The sequence below is a fragment of the Hemibagrus wyckioides genome, linkage group LG20 (assembly GCF_019097595.1).
Source record: "Hemibagrus wyckioides isolate EC202008001 linkage group LG20, SWU_Hwy_1.0, whole genome shotgun sequence".
NCBI classification, from domain to species: Eukaryota; Metazoa; Chordata; class Actinopteri; order Siluriformes; family Bagridae; genus Hemibagrus; species Hemibagrus wyckioides.
The window spans coordinates 2,409,306-2,429,919 of NC_080729.1; the positions used below are offsets into that span (position 1 = coordinate 2,409,306).

General features: G+C 42.2%; 2 protein-coding genes across 3 annotated transcripts; one reads left to right on the top strand and one right to left on the bottom strand.

Moving 5' to 3' along the window:
* Window positions 1-854: 854 nt before the first annotated feature.
* On the bottom strand, window positions 855-8,190 carry tmem68 (transmembrane protein 68). The gene is made up of 7 exons (XM_058419116.1): window positions 8,024-8,190; window positions 6,848-7,255; window positions 6,599-6,766; window positions 5,392-5,585; window positions 5,239-5,299; window positions 5,018-5,157; window positions 855-3,242 (listed from the first exon to the last, which is right to left on the bottom strand). Exons 2-7 carry the CDS (start codon window positions 7,173-7,175, stop codon window positions 3,138-3,140), a joined length of 996 nt encoding a protein of 331 aa, XP_058275099.1. The 5' UTR covers window positions 7,176-7,255; window positions 8,024-8,190; the 3' UTR covers window positions 855-3,137.
* An 862-nt stretch (window positions 8,191-9,052) lies between these two features.
* Window positions 9,053-19,791, top strand: tgs1 (trimethylguanosine synthase 1). 2 transcript variants are annotated; one of them, XM_058372752.1, is made up of 14 exons: window positions 9,057-9,509; window positions 9,634-9,698; window positions 9,774-9,931; window positions 10,035-10,325; window positions 10,831-11,356; window positions 12,125-12,251; window positions 12,337-12,423; window positions 12,520-12,673; window positions 12,786-13,119; window positions 13,343-13,525; window positions 17,809-17,952; window positions 18,054-18,270; window positions 19,116-19,194; window positions 19,510-19,791. In XM_058372752.1, the coding sequence occupies exons 1-14, from the start codon at window positions 9,400-9,402 to the stop codon at window positions 19,618-19,620; spliced, it is 2,586 nt and encodes an 861-aa protein (XP_058228735.1). In that variant the 5' UTR covers window positions 9,057-9,399; the 3' UTR covers window positions 19,621-19,791. The 2 variants fall into 2 exon arrangements, with proteins under 2 accessions (XP_058228736.1, XP_058228735.1); XM_058372753.1 differs by lacking the exons at window positions 17,809-17,952; window positions 18,054-18,270; window positions 19,116-19,194 and having other exon boundaries at window positions 9,053-9,509.
* Window positions 19,792-20,614: the final 823 nt, after the last annotated feature.

Consider the following 20,614-nt stretch of genomic DNA (forward strand, 5'->3'; position numbering starts at 1 on the left):
TAAATAGTCTTCATGGCACTAAGTAAAAAGGGGTTCTTTTAAGATCCACCGACTGAAAGGTTCTTTGTGAAAACAAAAATGGCATCACTGTGAAACCCCTTATTGTATCATGTAGGAAATGTTAAAGGGTTCTTTGATGCCTATTAAAGGATAATTATAGGGTTCTTAGCTCACAAAAATATTTGAAACATGTTTGTACACTAAACAAAGAAGCATGAATTGTGTTCCAACATGACTGCACACCAGTGCACAAAGCAAGCTCCATAAAGACATGGATGAGTGAGACTGTGAGCCAGGCCAAAACTGGGACGTCTGCCTTTACATGCACATGAATGTAATATGGAGTTGCCCCGCCCTTTACAGCTATAACAGCTTCAACTCTTCTGGGAAGGCTTTCCACAAGGTTTAGGAGTGTGTTTATGGGAATTTTTGACCATTCCTCTAGAAGCACAGTTGTGAGGTCAGGCACTGATGTTGGACGAGAAGGTCTAGCTCACAGTCTCCGCTCTATACAGCTGAAGCATTAAGAGTTCCTTTCACTGGAACTAAGGGGCCGAGCCCAGCCCCTGAATTCAATGATTTGGAGGGGTGTCCCAAAACTTTTGGCAATATAGTGTATCTTAGATTTATCCTTCAGTGCTGCTGGTATTTAGTCTCAAATCAGACTGAGGCTTCAGATCAAATTTCTGAATATTAAATCCTTAAAAAAAGTCAAAAGGCAGAAAGTTCCAGCTCGGCCCCGCAGGCGCTCTCTAATCAGCTGCTTTAAAAGCTCCTTAATTGGTAGAGCTGATGAACAAAAGGCGTAGTCTGCTCACGGAGTACAACAAGTGAAAGAAGGAGAGAGAACCGAGCCGACTTTATCAAAAAATAAGTTTTATTTTTTTTAGACATAAATCCACAATGACCGCAACACTGGACAGATCTGTACAGGGTCATGCGCTGATCTGCATTCCTGCTCACACTCCTGAATCTGTTAACATTGAGCTGTGTGTGTGTGTCAGTAGAGTTCAACAATGAGCTCATCAGGGTGGCACGTGACAGGTTTGCTTGCTCATTAAGAACGTTCTGGAATAACTGCGATGCTTTATATATATGAATATCAGGCTGCCAGTTTATTAGCTCCGCCCACCACCTTGAAGATCAATCACTGATTGGTCAGAAGGTGATTTTTTTTATTATTATTTTTTTACTTAATTAACGTGCATGTTCTAATGGCTTATGGTTTCTGTGGTAACTTGCAGTATGGAGTCTCTGTAAGAGTCAGAGCTGTTTTTTTTAAGTTTATAATAGCTGTTAGTGCTATAAACACATCTTTAACAGCTGTTCCACATAATGTAACTATAACCGGATAAAAAAATTATTTTTTCTTTCTTTAATTAATGGAAAATTGTTCTCCATTAATCTTGGTGTAAGAGCAATAAAACACTCCAAACATACACAATCGAGAAGTTATTAACATGTAATAAAAATGGGTGGTTGATTATTTTCCTATCACTGCATGACCTGACTCTTGTTTTTGCCTCGTATAAAATAATCAGCAATAAAATCTAGAGTGTAGAAATATCTCTTAAGCTTGGTAAAAGTGTGTTTTTTCTGTAAAGAAAATCATCACAAACACAACTTTAACACCTTATTTAGAAATAAAATAGCTGCGATAAAACCGAAATCGTGACCCTTATTAGTTGTGCTTGTAGTGCTGGTCGAGTGTTCGGATCCCAGGAATGTTGTGATTTCCCTCATTAAACGCAAGATCTCAGGATATATTATTGTTATTATTATCATTCATTCATTCATTGTCTCCCGCTTATCCGTAGCCGGGTCACAGGGGCAGCAGTCTAAGCAGGGATGCCCAGACCTCCCTCTCCGTAGCCACTTCCTCCAACTCTTCCGGGGGGATTCCAAGGCGTTCCCAGGTCAGCCGAGAGACATAGTCCCTCCAGCGTGTCCTGGATCTTCCCTGAGGTCTCTTCCCGGTGGGGCATGCTCGGAACACCTCCCCTGGGAGATATCCAGGAGGCATCCGAAACAGATGCCCAAGCCACCTCAACTGGCCCCTTTAGATGTGGAGGAGCAGCGGCTCTACTCCGAGCTCCTCCCGGGTGACAGAGCTCCTTACCCTATCTCTAAGGGAACGCCCCGCCACCTTACGAAGGAAACTCATTTCGGCCGCCTGTATCCAGGATCTTATCCTTTCGGTCATGACCCAAAGCTCATGACCATAAGTAAGAGTAGGAACGTAGATTGACTGGTAAATCGAGAGCTTCAGCTTTCGGCTCAGCTCCTTCTTCACCACAACAGACCAGTACATAGACCGCATTGCTGCTGCCACTGCAACAGTCTGTCTGTCAATCTCCCGCTCCATCCTTCCCTCACTTGTAAACAAAACCTTAAACTCCTCCACTTAAGGGAGGAACACCCCTCCAACCTGGAGGGGACAAACCACCTTTTATTATTATTAATATTAATATAATTTTTATTATCCTTATCATCCAATACCATCTTATAACCAGATCTAAAAAATCTAGAATGATCTGAATAGCTGTTTTTAATCAAACGTCCCTGATCCACCACCTTCTCAGTAAAATAAATCCCTTTCCTTCACCAATCACAGATAATTCCAGTATCTCTGACTTAAAAAAAAAGTAGTTTCCATGAAAGTTGAGTATTACATCATTTTTTTACATTAGAAATACATTAACTTTAAAACTGCACCAGCTCTGAAAAGCCATTTTATCATTTCTGACATCAAGTAACCAAAAGGCCTCGTTTGTTTTGGCAGTGGTCCTTCACAAAACGATCGAAGTGTGCAAATAAGTCATGGATTTAAAATAAAACAAAAAAAAAACACACACGATGCTTCACATGCACACGAGACACAATACACACTATTATTATTATTATTATTATTATTATATATTCGTTTCTTTGTCCGTATCAGTAACGTCACAATACCACACACACGTAGCTGATATATTAATCCGGTAACACTTCCGACTCTTCCGGTTCTGTGTTAAGTGACGCTGGGAATAAAAGTGGAAGTGTTTTGGTTTTTTTTAGCCTGAGAGCTAAAGCTGTGCTGTTCTTCTTCAGGCGCGCTGCACATTCGGTGGAGGAGAACCTGAAAGAAGCGAGTGTTATTCGTCTTTGTGCTGCATGTGGAATCGCTCCAGGAGCGCTCGCAGGATGCTGCCGGGTACCTTTTGGTGTCGGTCGATAAGCGCTTGAACTGCTGCCTGCACCTGAAGAAAGGTTGGGATTAGAGAGCTGCTTGTAATCAGATGAATATTTTATGATGTTAGTGTTGCTCACTGAGCCACTGTAAGACTTTCTTTCCACAATATGACTGATTGTGTTGTGAGGCACAAGTGAGGGCTTCCACCATCCATCACACTAATGATCTTAGATGTAGATGGAAGGATGGAGGGATAAATGGATGGATAGATGGATGAATGGATGGATGGGCAGACAGATAAATGAATGAGTGAATGGTTGGTTGGAGCGATGGATTGATTGAATTGATTCTGAATGGACAGATTGATGGATGGCTAAATAGACATATGTTTTGTTGGTTAGACGTAGAGATGATCAAATATACTGACAAATGTTTTGGTTGGATGGATGGATGGATGGATGAGGAGATGTTTGATTGGAGAGATGGATGGATAGATGAATAGGCTGCGATGTGCTAGATGGATGGATGGACAGATAAGCAGATGTTTTGTTGGGTAGATGGAGAGATGGTCAAACATACTGTTAAATGTTTTGGTTGGAAGGATGGATGGACGGATAGATAGATGGATGGATGCCTAGATAAGCAGATGTATAGTTGGTTAGCTGGAGAGATGGTCAAACATAATGACAAAAGTTTTGGTTGGATGATGGATGGATGGTAGGATGGACGGATGGATGAATGAGGAGATGTTTGATTGGAGAGCTAGGTGAACAGATAAATAGGCTGAGAAGTGCTGGATGGATGGATGGATGGACAGATGAGCAGATGTTTTGTTGGTTAGATGGAGAGATGGTCAAACATACTGTTAAATGTTTTGGTTGGAAGGATGGATGGATGGATGGATGGATAAGCAGATGTTTTGTTGGTTAGATGGAGAGATTGTCAAACACTGTTAAATGTTTTGGTGGGAAGGATGGATGGATGGATGGATGGATGGATGGATGGATGGATGGATAGATGGATGGATGGATGCCTAGATAACCAGATGTATAGTTGGTTAGCTGGAGAGATGACAAAAGTTTTGGTTGGATGATGGATGGATGAGTTGTTTGATTGGAGAGATGAATGGATAGATAAATATGCTGAGAGGTGCTAGATGGATGGATGGATGGATGGATAGTTGCAGGTAAGATGGATTAACTGGATGTTTAATGGATGGATGGATGAAGAGATGTTTGACTGGAGAGATTGCTGGATAGATGAATAGGCTGAGATATGCTGGATGAATGGATGGATAGATGGATGGATGGATGGATGGATAGATAAGCAGATGTTTAGTAGGTTAGATTAAGAGATGGTCAAACAAACTGAGAAATGTTATGGATGGATGGATGGATGGAAATCTAAATGAATGAGATGTTTGGTTGGAGAGATGGATGGACAGATAAATATGCTGAGAAGTGCTATATGGATGGATGAATTGATGGATAGTAGGATGCTGAGTGAACGGAAGGATGGTTAGTGGGATTAATGAATGATAGAAGTGTAGGTTGAGTGAATGGATGGATGAATGAATGGATATTAGCGTGTACATAAGGATGGATGGGTTGTAGGTAGGATGGATTAACTGGATGTTTAATGGATGGATGGATGGATGGATGGATAGGCTATTGGTTTGATGGATGGACAGATAGATGTATGGCAGGTTGGATAAATGAATGACTGGATAGATGGATGGATAGATAGCTTGATGGATAGATAGAGGGATTGTTAGCTTGATGGATGGATGGTTTAGTATCTGTATAATCCTGTGTGTCTCTGTCTTGGTCTCTGATACTGTACCTTTTCTGCCAACTCGGCCGCTGTGAGTTTGGGATCATAGGGAATGGGGTCGCCTAGGTAAGTGCGGAATTTGACGGGGAATCCTCCGTAGACAGGCGCGATCGGGAGACGAAACCTCTCGTACACCCATCTGTAAAATCCTGAGGAGGAAATGTTTGTGAGCAGGATACTAAACTCTTTACACGTGATGGATTTATAAAATGACTTTACTCAAGACTTACTCAGATTTCCCAGAGAGCGGAATCCCTCCCGGACGTTCTGAGTAAACATGGGAATAATTGGCTGAGGAGAGGAGACAGAAGAGAACCAGTGGGACTTTAGTGCATCAGTAAAATGCAGTTAGAACATTCCGGACCGTGTTTATGACCACACACCACTCTGGAATCAATGGCCACTTGTGCGAAGCCCTTGCGCTTGCCCCACAGCAGCGGGTACGTCTCGTCGCTGAACAGAGCCTCCCGTACGCCTCCCGGAGAGATTCCCAGCAGGTGACCGCTACGCAGAGCCTTCACACACTCCTCCTGTGGCCCATGGATCACGCTGAACACCTCCAGCAGCAGCTTGAACCCTGACAGTATTTTAAAAAAGCAAGTCAAAATCATATAGCTAGTAATAAATGATATAATAAGGCTGAGAGATTGTGATAATGACTTAAAGTTCTTCACTGGGACTGACAGAGGCCACGCCTCTTCTGTTAGGACTGACAGAGGTCACACCTCCTCCATTAGGACTGAGAGAAGCCACACCTCCCCCATTAGGACTGACAGAGGCCACACCTCCTCCATTAGAACTGACAGAGGCCACACCTCCTCTATTAGGATTGACAGCAGCCACTCATCCTTCACTAGTCCAGACAGAGGCCACACCTCCTTTATTAGGACAGACAGAGGCCACACCTCCTTTACTAAGACAAACAGAGGCCACACCTACTTCATTAGAACTGAAAGCAGCCACCCATCCTTCACTAGGACAGACAGAGGCCACACCTCCTTTACTAGGACAGACAGAGGCCACACCTCCTTTACTAGGACTGACAGAGGCCACACCTCATTTACTAGGACAGACAGAGGCCACACCTCCTTTACTAGGACAGACAGAGGCCACACCTCATTTACTAGGACTGGCAGAGGCCACACCTCCTTTACTAGGACAGACAGAGGCCACACCTCCTTTACTAGGACTGACAGAGGCCACACCTCATTTACTAGGGCTGACAGAGGCCACACCTCCTTTACTAGGACAGACAGAGGCCACACCTCCTTTACTAGGACAGACAGAGGCCACACCTCCTTTACTAGGACAGACAGAGGCCACACCTCCTTTACTAGGACAGACAGAGGCCACACCTCCTTTACTAGGACAGACAGAGGCCACACCTCATTTACTAGGACTGACAGAGGCCACACCTCCTTTACTAGGACTGACAGAGGCCACACCTCCTTTACTAGGACCGACATGCCTTTTTCATTAGAATGGACAAATGCCAGTCAAGAGATCGAGTTTCATTAAATAAGTCATAATTAATAAATGATATTTATTGGAGCGTATAAAGGTTTCACCACTGTCCACTCGTGTGTTTACCTGGGACCTTGAACAGGAAGTGATCAGCCACCGAGTGACACGTGCGGCCTTTCTGAATGATCACTCTTGCCAGGAAGTAGTAGTAGTCGATAGGAATAGCTCCGTGATAGTATACGATGAGGGCGGGGCCTTCTTCTGGAATCTTCTCTAAACCACAGATTTCATAACCTGTTACAAACAAATTGGTTAATAATGTGGTCAGTGTTTCCAGTGTCCCTCACTGTTACCCCTCGGTGCCGTACACCGTACCGTGCCAGATGGCTCCGTGGCCGTCCCACAGCGTGGCCAGCGTCTTCCTGGCGCCGTCCCACAGGTTATAAGAGTAAGCCTCTCTCAGCTGGTTCTTGCGCTTGTACACGTGCAGGAAGAGGATGGACAAGTAGAGCAGGACAACGATGACGAAGGGCAGGATGAAGACGATGGCCAGGGGCGTGAACACCCATAGCAGGTACTCCAAGAAGCTGAGGTAGTCCTGAAGATTCCCCCAAGCCAGCCAGTCCTCCCAGGCCATGAGGAGACACGTGAGGACACCTGCAGATTCATTCCCAGACCAGCACGACTCATTCCGTTCAGACATCCTGCTGCTTCAGTCCGTCCCTCGGCCAGCAGACGGCCACCTCGGGCTCGGGCTCCAGCTCCTCGCTCCAACACACACACCTGGGAGAGACCAGAGCAAAGAAATTCATTACAGTACAACGTTTATACAGTACATGTTCACAAAACCCAGGGAAAGTAAGCACGTGTGACCGAAATATTTACGTACTAAAATTATGACATGCCTCAAATGGGTCAAATTTACACATTAAAATTCATTCTTGTGAAAATAAATAAATAATAAATGAATAGTGAGAGAGGGAAAATTCACACTGAATCCCAAGAAAACAAAATCACAGGAAAATGATTTGTGTGGTCAAAAAAACGTGAAAATTATTCCTGAGCACAATTACATCAGAAAATAAATGAAAATAATTTCCACAAGTGAATCAAGTTCACGTGACTTTTTTGCAACCTTCACAGAATTAGGAACATGTATATATTAGGAACATGTTACAAACCTTTTCCATTTAAAAAATGAATGAATTTATGAATGAATCCGTTTGTGGACACGAATAAATAAATATTAAAAATAAAACAAAATATAAATAAACTAAGAACACTTAGGATTCAAAATCGTCTGACTCGCTCCAAAAAAATCCACACTGACATGCTAATCAATTCGTCTTTAAACTATCGATTATTTTAAAACCAAATATCGAAAATCATACAGCTAAAAAACAGTCACGTGCTCTGTGTATAACACCGTTAATAAACTAACGCTGCTGTCTTTATAACTTATTAATAAACTGACCGCGGAGTCGAGACGAGCTCTTTCAACACAACATTACTACAAAAACATATTAAACAGAGTGATGATGAGATACTCACGCTTTTACTAGAACGCGCCCTGAAACTGCTTCTTCTCCACATCTAATATTAATGCAAGAAAAACAATAAAACTGATATAACTGTCTACTTGTTGTTGTTGTTGTTGTTGTTGTTACTCTATTTTCCTTCCGGGTTTTTACCAACCCGGCTTTCTTTACAAGTGACACGATCCGGAAACGCCCCCACAGTCAGGTTCCGCCGCCTTTATTTTAAAAATGTCTTTTTAAAATAAAAGTCATCGGCTTCGATCATAAAAAAAAAAACTAGTCAAAAAATTGTGTTAGTGTGGCACACTCTTTTGACACACAAATAAATATAGTTTTGACTATATTTATTTAATATTAGTGACGTGCAAATGATTCTTCTTTAGTGATTTAATTTGGTACATACAAATGATTCAAAAATTCACTTATTTCACCAAAATTGTATTTATTTGTTTGTTTGTTTGTTTCAATGTTTATTTATTTATGTATTTAAATATTTATTAGTTTATTTATTTAAATATGTATTTATTGAAATATAAGTGTTTAATTATTTATTTATTTAAATATTTATTAGTTTATTTATTTAAATATTTATGTATTTAAACATAAATGTTCAATTATTTATTTATTTGAATATACATATTTATTTGTTTATTTAAACGTCAATAAATACATTTATTGTATATTGATTTATTATATTTATTATACATTTATTGTATATTGAAGAATTATAAACATTAATAATTAATTCACACAGGTTTATATGGTATGCTGATGAATACATTTATAAAATATTCTATTTTGTGCATTTAGTTAGTTAACAATTTCTGTTTATTTATTTATTTATTTATTTATTTATTAATTATATCCAAATTAGACACAAATGACATGTCCAATGTATTTTTGTTTATTTATTTCGTTTGCGTATTTCTTCTTTAATAAATAAATACCCTAAAAATTGAAGTCAGTGCTAAAATATACCTCTTACTATACCTAGATCTACAAGGAAGAACCAAATATTTATTTATTTATTTATTTATTTATTTTTAAACGAATCTTTTAAACCCTAATACAAAGATTCATCTGTTTAATACATCAGCTGCTGTGCGCTTTATGAGGGCTTTTAACTTGCCTTCTGTTTTCCCAGAATCCCTTGCTGAGTTTTGTCGCCGCGTCTGAACATGTGAGAATCCAACACTCTGGTCATTTAAGCTGAATCTGTTTTATGTCATTTTTGTTTTTCTGTTTTTAATATATGTATGTATATTTCACCGCGGCGTGATGACGTCACGCCGCCGTTAGTGAATTCTGCGTGCTGATTGGCCGGTGTCGAGTCCGCTTATTAGGAAGCGTGTGTCCATTTGGTTTTAAATTGCTTTATTGACGGACAGCATGATCAATCATGTTAATTGGCATGCAGGTCCGATAGCTGATATATTTTTTCATCACGGTGCAGAAGAGGAAATGACGATACACTGCTTTTGTTCCAGAGCTTTTGTCAAGTACGTATTTGATCCTGATGCGGTGCGTCCTTCAACTTTACTAATATTTCTTTAATAGACATAATGAGACTTTAATTTATCTGTTTGTTTGTTTGTCTGTCTGTTTGCCCCCCCCCCGTCTCAGTGATCGAGAGCTGTATAGATCGGATTTCAGAGCTTTACAGAATCAGACCCTTGAGGAACCCCAAGGTGTGTAAACACTGAGACTCATCTCCTTGTGAGTGAATGAAGCTGAATTGTTCTTCTGACCCTGTTCTGTTACAGTCTATCAGGAGGAGGACGAGGAGGAGGAGGAGGAAGATGGAGAGGAGTCCAGCTGCTCTGAGGAAGGAGAGGACACGGTGCTGGATGAAGAAACCCTGCTGATGGTCAGTTTGGGGCTTCCTGTAGCCTTCTCCAGCTCCTCGCTTCAGAGCAGAGCCGTACGTCTTCATCTCTGGTCTTCTTTTTGTTTTTAATCGTGAATGAAAATTCTTGTCGTTTTTGATGTCACAGTGTTGATATTTTCTCTGTGCTCTGTGAAAGGGCAAGAATGGATACAGAGCGAAGAAGAAGAGCAGCAAGGAGCAACGGGAGAACTCCGAGTATTATACAACCTCACAGCTGGAGCTGGTGAAGGGGGAGGAGGAAGAGCGTGTGGAGGAAGAGCGTGTGGAGGAAGAGCGTAAGGAGGAAGATCATAAAGAGGAAGAACATGTGGAGGAAGAACATGTGGAGGAAGAACATGTGGAGATGGAGCATATGGAGGAAGAACATGTGGAGAAAGAGTGTGAGGAAGAGGAGTTAAAGACCGTTGGGGATGAGTCTCACACTGATGTAATTACTCCCTGGTGTTAGATTTAACATGAATCTGTCTGTCTGTCTGTCTTTTAGTCTATCTGTTTATCTGATTTAATGATTGATTGTCTGTCGCTTAATCTGTCTGTCTGTCAGACTGACGATCTGTCTGTTAATCTGCTTGTATATTAATCTCTGTCTATCTGTCTGTCTGGTAGTCTGTTTGGTAGTCTGTCTGTTAGTCTGTGTGTCTGTCTTTTATTCTGTCTGTCTGTTAATCTGTCTGTTGATCTGTTTGTTAGTCTGTCTGGCTGATAACCTGTCTGTCTATTAATCTCTGTTCATCAGTCTGTCTGTCTGTATATTAATCTGTCTGTCTGTCTATTAATCTCTAATCGTCTGTCTGTCTGTGAAAATTTCAACAATGCTTCTCTTTATTTTCTACAAAAGTTGTTCAAAAGTACAGATCAGAATATTGAGCATTACGCCAGTGTGAATCGTAATCCCGTGTGCTCATTGGCTGTCTGTGTGATTAATTTCCCAGCATGCCTGGCTGCAGTACTGGAAGCTGCATGGAGAGAACCTGCTGTGGACGAGCTGGGTGGAGAAACATGCCGAGTTCTCCAGCGAGTCTCCTCCGACTCCGTGGGCGTGTCCTGAATGGAAGGAAAGGTGGGAGGAGCATTCTAATGAGATGTATGGATATTATTGGGAACAGTTTAGCTACTGGGCTTCTCAGGGCTGGACTACAGACGAGACGATTAGTGCTGATGCTGCTCGAGATGAGGAACCTCACGCTGAGGAACACCAAGAACAACCGGATGTGATGGATCCGGAGGAAGACGGACTCAAGTCTTCTGCTTCCTGTGATCAGGTGTCTGGAGAACCGGATAAGTTTCCAGAAGAAAGCCCCTCTGGCATTGTAGAGCTTGTTAATAGTTTAATCCTGGACACAGAGAAATGCGAGAAGGACGATCTTCATAACACTTTACTCTGTAGTTATGTTAATGAGCCTCATGACGGAGGAGACCGGAAAAGACCGGCTTCATCAGGCAGCACCGGCACGGAGAGTAAGTTCAACACATTACAGAGTTTCTCATGTATTTAAAAGTGTGGTGATTCTTTTCTTCATTTCATGCCTTAGCTCCGCCCCTTTTTAAAGGTTTCTGTTGTCACAGTTTAGCAGGTGTGGCCTCTGTATCTGTCAGTCTCAGTGAAGGAGGGGAGTGGCTTCTGTATCTGTCAGTCTCAGTGAAGGAGGGGTGTGGCTTCTGTATTTGTCAGTCTCAGTGAAGAAGGTGTGGCCTCTGTATCTGTATCTGTCAGTCTCCATGAAGGAGGTGTGGCTTCTGTATTTGTCAGTCTCAGTGATGGATGTGTGGTCTTTGTATCTTTCAGTCTGAGTGAAGGAGGAGAGTGGCTTCTGTATCTGTCTCAGTGAAGGTGTGGCCTCTGTATCTGTCAGTGTCAGTGAAGGAGGTGTGGCCTCTGTATCTGTCAGTCTCTGTGAAGGAGGTGTGGCCTCTGTATCTGTCGGTGTCAGTAAAGGAGGTGTGGCCTCTGTATCTCAGTCTCTGTGAAGGAGGTGTGGCCTCTGTATCTGTCAGTCTCAGTGAAGGAGGGGAGTGGCTTCTGTATCTGTCAGTCTCAGTGAAGGAGGGGAGTGACTTCTGTATCTTTCACTCTTAGTGAAAGAGATGTGGCCTCTGTATCTGTCAGTATCAGTGAAGGAGGTGTGGCCTCTGTATCTGTCAGTCTTAGTGAAAGAGGTGTGGCCCCTGTATCTGTCAGTTTCAGTAAAGATTTAGACCAAAGATTTAAAACTCTTCCTGTTTTAGAAAGCGATGAAAAACCAAAGTCCGTTACTCAGCTGCACAGAGATGGCCAGCCGGTGAATAGCGGCTCCAAGGAGGATGACAGTGATGAGGACGAGCCGCCAGAGAGAAAAGCAAAAACTAAAAGAAGGTAAACTGTTGGATTTTTTTTTGTAGCTTGAGCACTTTTCTACTGAAGCTTTGCTATAAACTGGATGTTTGTGTTTTTCCTCCAGTCATGAGCTAGACGTTGATGAACTTGCTCAGATGCCTACTGACCAAGCATGGGAGAGTCTGGGCCTCAAACGTGACCCTCAACACAAGTGAGACCCCAACATGCGCTCTCTCTCTCTCTCTCACTCACTCACTCACTCACTCACACATGTTCAGAATTACATGCTATATTTGTGCTGCTGCAGGTTTGTGAGTGTTTTAAAGTTCCGGAGAACTCAGGAGGGAACTCAGAAGAAGGCTAAGTGGAGAAAGAAAGCCACTTGCAAAATCAACAAGCACGTGTTCTTCACTGAGGACGGAGAGACGACAGAGCCCAGGATCAACAAAACTCTCCAAAAAGTACGTCAAAAGACAAGGGACAAGTAGACGGGACACAAACATGCATTGGGAACTCGCAGGCTATTAGGCCACGCCTCCTCCGTGACCATTTCATAATTTTATTCCATCCTAGGTGCAGAATTTCCTCCAGACCATCCAAACTGAGAATGAGTCGAAGAAGACTGGAGCGTCAGAGCTGGACAGAACGGGAAACGGACATGATGCTCCAGATCCATTGGAATGTAAGGAGGAAAAGGTGGAGGAGTGTAGAGAGACTGGTCATCTTGGAGAGCATGGAGAATGTGAAGAGCAGGTTATAACCGAGCTGGAACCAGAACCGTTACCAGAACCAGAGCAGGAAACATGTGTTCCTTCAGACTGTATGGAACAGGAGCATGGAAGAGAACTTGTGTCTTTGGATATCCCAGACTTTCTTCTTCCTGATGCTCCAGAGGATGAAAATACAGGTTAGCATGCGGGGCATTTGATTAGCTGGTGTTAAGTTATTATTATTATTTATGTCTATGGATCTGCTTTTATGTATTTTTCTAGCTAACCTGACAGAAATTCTGTGCAAATTTATAATTCTTCATTAATGTTCAGAATCTCTAGCCTTTAATCTCAGACTGAAATATTTTATGTACTTTAACACGGATAATTGATTTGCTTAAATGCTTCTAAATTGTTTAGCTGAGAACGAGAAGTCTTCGAAGAAGAAGAAAAAGAAGAAGGCTAGAAGGAGAAAGAGAAGGGAAACGGGCGTGGATGTGGACGTGCCCCCTGAGATTGCAGCCGAGCCGGAGCTGGCAAAGTACTGGGCTCAGCGTTACCGACTGTTCTCTCGATTTGATGAGGGCATTAAACTGGATCACGGTCAGTTCGAGCTGTGTTTAATAATTCATTGCACTAATTTTTATATATTTTTATTTTCTGTTAAATAATATTATGCATTTTGGAACAGGTGATTATTAGGGGGCCAAGCACCAAGGGTTGAAAGATCAACTTGAATTGGAAATTCAGTGTGATTTTATTTCATTTTATTTTATTTTGCAGTTCACACTGAAAAAAAATCCTTCTCAAATCATGAAAATATTTTATTAAGATTTAAAAAAAAATTCTAGCTTGACAATGTTGGAAATTTGGCTGATTTGTGGATTCAGTTGGTCACTTTATTTAAAGCTTCTGTTTTAACAGAGGAATTAGCTCCACCCACTTTTAGAATAAAGCTGCTCAGCCCCACCCCTTTTACCTAATAGGGTCAGTTGGGGAAAACAGGACTTGTGATATTTTTTTTTATTTCAGCTTGCGGTCAGCAGAGGGCTCTGAAATAACTACTAGTTTACTAGAAATGTTTTTTTGTTATTCATTGAACCTGCTTTCCAGTGAAAATCTAGTAAAGGGAATTAAAGAGAAGCACACAGAGGTTGCAGAAGACATTCTGGAAAATAATTAGATCTAGATCCAGATTATTGATAGATATTTATTTAAAGTTTATTTTTTTATCATCAGTGCCTGCACTTTTGCTGAGTTTTTTTTTTGTCTAAACCTCGTCTGCAGTGAAAACGAGAGTAAGCCATTTCAGTTGTGGATAATTTTAATATTTTGCTTCCTAACTGAACCCTGCTCCTGTACTCGCACTTTGTCTCCAAATGAAAACTCTAAAATGATTTTTTTAAACAATTAAAAACAAATAATCTGTCTTCATCATTGAAGTCAACATCATTTCAATTCTCCACAACCCAACCCACAGGTTCTTGGCCCTCTGTTATCGCTTCTTGCTGCAGTTTTCCTCGGATAGTTTTAACTCGGATATTAATCAGATTTTATTACGAATGAAAGCTCAGTTAACAGATTCACACCAGCTGGCTGAGATGAATTTATTTCCAAAAAGTCGTTTAGGCCTATGGAGAGTTATTTTCGACCCCTGTCTGGATGTGGATTCATTTTGAAGTGTCTCTGTCTGATCGGTGCGACTGCAGTGGAGGTTAAATAATGTATCTGTGTTAGATACTGCTGAATACAGATGAAATAGAGAGAGATTAAGATACTCAGTCTGTTTAGTATATCAGAACTCTCATTAGAAGTGCGGGGCTGACTTTATAGATTCTACCGAAAGAGCCCACTTTTAAAGAGTCTGCAGTGTGAAACCAGAGCAGAGAGTATAGTGACAGGTGTGTGTGTGTGTGTGTGTGTGTGTGTGTGTGTGTGAGAGACTGTGTGAGATAGAGGCTGTGTGCTTTGGCCAGGAGTGCATCGCCTGATGAACTGCCTGTGTCTGCAGGGAGAAGTGCTGACGTTACTCAAAAAGCCCTTCACGCCTCCTGCATCAGAGCAGAGAAAGAGATTTTGACAGAAAGAGAGAGATTTGGAGAGAGAGAGAGAGATTTTAAACAGTATGAAAAAAACATGAAATGACGACAAGAATTAAAAAGGAGACTGGTAAATAATGAGAGGGATTAAATGTGGATATGTTTGGATGTCAGGTATAAAGGCCACGCCGACTGACAGATAAAAAAGCCACACCTCCTTCACTGAGACTGACAGATACAGAGGCCATGCCTCCTTCACTGTGACTGACAGATACAGAAAATACAGAGGCCACACCCCCTCATTAAGACTGATGTACACTGAGGCCACATCTCCTTCACTGAGTTTGACAGATACAGAGGCCACGCCTCCTTCACTGAGACCGACAGACACATAGACCACACCTCCATTACAGAGACCAACAGACACATAGGCCACACCTCCTTTAAAGAGCCAACAGACACATAGGCCACACCTTCACTGAGACCGACAGACTAATTGGCCACACCTCCTTTACAGAGCCCAACAGACACATAGACCACACCTCCTTCACTGAGACTGACAGACACATAGGCCACACCTCCTTTACAGAGACCAACAGACACATAGGCCACACCTCCTTAGAGATCAACAGACACATAGGCCATACCTCCTTAAGAAATCAACACACATAGGCCACACCTCCTTCACTGAGACTTACATACACATAGGCCACACCTCCTACACTGAGAATGACACCTAAGCCACACCTTCTTTATTGAGACCGACAGACACCTAGGCCACGCCTCCTTTACTCAAATGTCTGCAGATGCCACAGGCTCGTAACTTTTCCCCCAATACACACTATTTTATTTATTTAATTCAGATTAAACTCCACTAGAATGTCGTTTATTTCTGCATTGTAACTGATATTAATCAGAGCAAAATTTGATTAGCTTCAATGTTCTGAGCTGTTCCATTCTGAACTACGTTTAACAACCAGTCAGGTTTAACATATTGTTTTATGTACAAGAGCCTGCTTCTCTACAGCTCCGTGACTAACATGCTTTTACAAGTTTCTCAGAGCTCGGATCATCAGGCACCCACTGAGCGTTTGATATCAGACATCAGAGCGTTTATCTTCTCTTATACGTTTCAGCAGAGCCAGAGGGATCTTCCTCATGCCACACCTCCCTCCCTCTTACTTCCATCTCGGCGTATATATAAGAGTTGTGTATTGATTGAAGTTTGTGTGAAGAAGAACAATTGATCAGAGTTTCTCTTCAGAATCATTTGATGTTCCTCCTCAGGGGATGGACATGACGTGACGTTTGTGTGGTGAATTAATAATGATGCAGGCTTTCCAGTGAGAGTAAGCCACTGAGCACTCCATTCATATTGTTCCACTGGATCCTAAAGTACTTCTCACATTCTCCACCAGTTTTTTGATAGCCATTTTGGAGGTCAGGAGTAAAGATTAAACAGCGACAACACTTCATTTTAAACACTGCCGATTAAATCAGTAATTAAAATGCTAATCTGTGATTTTTAAGGCTTTTGACCTGAGATTTAATCACGCTATCAGTCATGATGGATTAATGCATTAATTAAGAAAAATTAATTAACCTTCTTTCACTGGGACTGATGACCACAGGGGCCACACCTTCTTTACTGTATTGACGAGCACTAAAGGCCATGCCTTCTTTACTTTACTGAAAAGCCCAGTGGCCACGCCTTCTTTTCTGTAGTGACAAGCACAAAGGACATGCCCTAATGTCTGTACTGATAAGCTCAGAAGCCACGCCTTCTTTTCTGTAGTGACAGGCACAGAGGCCATGCCTTCTTTACTATAGTGATAAGATAAGCATGGAGGCCATGCCTTCTTTTCTGTAATGACATGCATGGGGACCACGCCTTCTTTTCTGTCCAGTCAAGCATAGAAACCCCGCCTTCTTTACTGTAGTCTAAAGCACAGAGGCCACGCCTTCTTTTCTTTAATGACAAGCCCAGAGGCCATGCCTTTTTATCTGTAGTGACAAGCATAGAGGCCACACCTTCTTTTCTGTCCAGTCAAGCATAGAGTCCATGCCTTCTTTTCTGTAGTGACCAGCACACAGGCCACGCCTTCTTTACTGAGACTGAAATGCACAGAGGCCAGGTCTATGTCACAGAGCCGGGAAAAGAACTGTAAAGCAAATGACAAGTGTCAAAGGAAATATAATTATTTGAATATAGTTTTGCATATTGGTATGAAATATATAATAACAAACATAACAAATAATCGTTCCAAGGACGTTTCGATGACCTGCTTTGAAAAAGCCTGCATGGCGCCACCCTGTGTTTAGGGCATTAGATGTAAACAGGAAGTTGTGTCAGAGACCGCATGGCTCGCTGCAGGTGTTTTATTCTCAAAGGACTGACAAACACAAGAGCCGGAAAAATCGGAGCTGTCTGGTGGAGCCTGAAACAGATGGTGTTGATGTGTGTAGAGAAGCAGGAGGACACAGTCTGTTAAACTTTCCATTTCAGAAGAGCTTCATGAGAGTCCAGGTCTGAGAGAATTCATTATGGAAACCTTTTGCACTTCTACATTTGCTGGTGTTAGGGTTAACAGCCAGGATTGACACCCGTGCTTTAAAACAGGGTCCTGATTGACAGTCAATACATTCAGCAGCTCACTGCCTCCTAGTGGTGAAACCCAGCAATCACAACCAGTCAGAACTGGAAAAATTATTTATACTAATAAGAGTATTAGTTTTATCTTTTGCATTGATGTGGCATGTATTATCTGTACACCAGACGATGACACGCCTGTAGTTTCGGTTTGACTAAGCAGATCAGCTTTGGAAATGTATGTGGTTTCTCCCCAGAGGGCTGGTTTTCTGTCACGCCTGAGAAGATAGCCGAGCACATTGCTCAGAGAGTGCAGGCTGCGTCTCAGGCACTGGTCATCGTTGATGCCTTCTGCGGTGTGGGAGGTAACGCCATCCAGTTCGCCCTCGCTGGAAACACAGGTACGGAACCCGATATGCCGTAGACGACACGCCAGGTGATGAACAATCCAGCACTTTGGATATGTAGCATGTTCATCTTTTTGACGTTTGACCTCACTCAGTGATCGCCATCGATATCGACCCGGTCCGGTTAGCACTCGCACAGCACAACGCCGCGGTGTACGGAGTCAGCGAAAGGATCGACTTCATCCAGGCGGATTTCCTGCAGTTGGCACCGCACCTCCGGGCCGACGTAGTCTTCCTCAGCCCGCCGTGGGGGGGACCCGAGTACCTCAGCGCTGACGTCTTCAACATCAAGACCATGATGAGTCCGGATGGATATCCTTTACCTGTTGGATTGTCGATTCTGATTGGTCAGAAAAGTGTTGATTAGTTTTCTGTATTTTTTATAACATTTGTGGAAGGAGTCTCCAGTTTTAGGATAAAAAAAAAAAAAAGCTCCCTGATAGTGATTATTTTCCTATAACCACACACCCTATGTGTGTAGTCTAGCAGCTTCCTGGGATTGAAAACAATTTCTTTTTTTCTTTTTTTTTAATACATACACTATTTCCAAAAGTTTTGGGACGTCTGCCTTTACATGCACATGAATGTAATATGGAGTTGCCCCGCCCTTTACAGCTATAACAGCTTCAACTCTTCTGGGAAGGCTTTCCACAAGGTTTAGGAGTGTGTTTATGGGAATTTTTGACCATTCCTCTAGAAGTGCATTTGTGTGGTCAGGCACTGATGTTGGACGAGAAGGTCTGTCTCACAGTCTCCACTCTAATTCATCCTAAAGGTGTTCTATGGGGTTGAGGTCAGGACTCTGTGCAGGCCAGTCAAGTTCCTCCACACCAAACTCACTCATCCATGTCTTTTATGGACCTTGCTTTGGTCACTGGTGTACAGTCATGTTGGAACAGGAAGGGGTCATCCCCAAACTGTTCCCACAAAGCTGGGAGCATGAAGTTGTCCAAAATGTCTTGGTATGAAGCTGAAGCATTAAGAGTTCCTTTCACTGGAACTAAGGGGCCGAGCCCAACCCCTGAAAAACAGTTCAATGATTCAGAGGGGTGTTCCAAAACTTTTGGCAACATAGTATAGCAAGCTATGTTGAGTTCTGTGTTGTTTCCTCAGTGCAGTTTGTATCCCAGTGAAATTCCTTAACCTGCTCTTCGTACATTCGAAATTTTCAGGCTGGCCAAAATGATTTCGGACAACGTGGTGTATTTTCTCCCACGCAATGCCGACATGGAGCAGGTGAGCATTAATATCGGAACGAACACATTCTCATCAGACATCATGTGACGTGACATCACTTCTGTTCTTGCTGACTTTTCATGTACGAGATCGTTCTGATTAATGGTCACTTATCAACTAAATTGCGAGCAGACACAAAGACCCCACGTCTAATCTACAAGTCTGATGTCCTCGCCCAATAAGACGTTGTGTCTTGTTCATGTTTTTGACGTTTTTTCTGCGAGTGTGTCCTCTCAGTGAGCGCTCACAGCTCCAGATAATTAGCTTAAACTTCATTAAGATGTGTTTTTTTTCCTTGTCTCTGTCTCTCTGTAGATCGCGTCTCTGGCCGGTCCTGGAGGGAAAGTGGAAGTGGAGCAGAACTTCCTCAATAACAAACTGAAAACCATAACCGCGTATTTCGGCAGTTTAATCCATCCAGACTGAGAGATTCAGCTTGTTTTTAACTCCAACCATATCTTCATAACGCTGTCTGTTTACGTCTTTATTTATTGTTTAGTTTTAGCGACAGTTTTAAGACTAAGTATTTCTCTGACAGGAGATTTTTCACGTTGTGTATATTGTTGTTGTTTTTTCTATTAAAGGTCATCGTGTAAAGGCGCTGCAGTGTTTCCTGTTTACAGATTTACTGCATGCTCACAACTCTATACATCATACTGCAGCAGGAGAGGGAGAGAGTGTGTGTGTGCACAAGAGAGTATGCACAAGAGTGTGTGTAACTGAGTGTGTGTGTGCACATGTGCACGAGTATGTGTGTGTGTGCATGAGTGTATGCGTGCGTGTAAGAGTGTGTGTGAGACTGAGTGTGTGCGCATGATTGTGTGTGTACATCAGAGTGTGTGTGTGTGTGCGAGTGCATGTGTGTGGGGGTGAGAGTGTATGTGAGAAAGAGCAAGTGTGTGTGTGTGTGTTGCTGACCGTGTATGTGACTGTGTGTGTGTGTGTGTGTGTGTTGCTGACCATGTATGTGACCGTGTGTGTGTGTGTGCAGGCAAATCTTCTAAAACAGTGTTTTAATCCCGTACATCCCAGCAACACAATAGCAGCCATTGTGTCAGATATTTAGAGTCTCTTCTCAGTAAATGTAGATAAAAATACCAACGTCCCCGAAGTCTACACTCTGTAGAGAATAACATGGCTAATGTTACACACAAAGTGGCAACGTGTGGGTGTGTGTGTGTGTGTGTGTGTGTGTGTGTGTGTCTTCAAGGTGAGTACTTGTTATAGTTTTTTCATGTTTTTCTTCAACTCTTGATCACTGACTATTAAAATTTCAGTCAAATCTTTGAGGTTGCAGTTTTGCATTTCTTCTACTTCTCTTCCATTTAAATAAAAAATCCACCCCAAAAGTAAACAGTAGAACCGGGCGTGGCAGCAGGACATGGGGAACTATTATGGAAATGAGTAAAAATATCGGAAT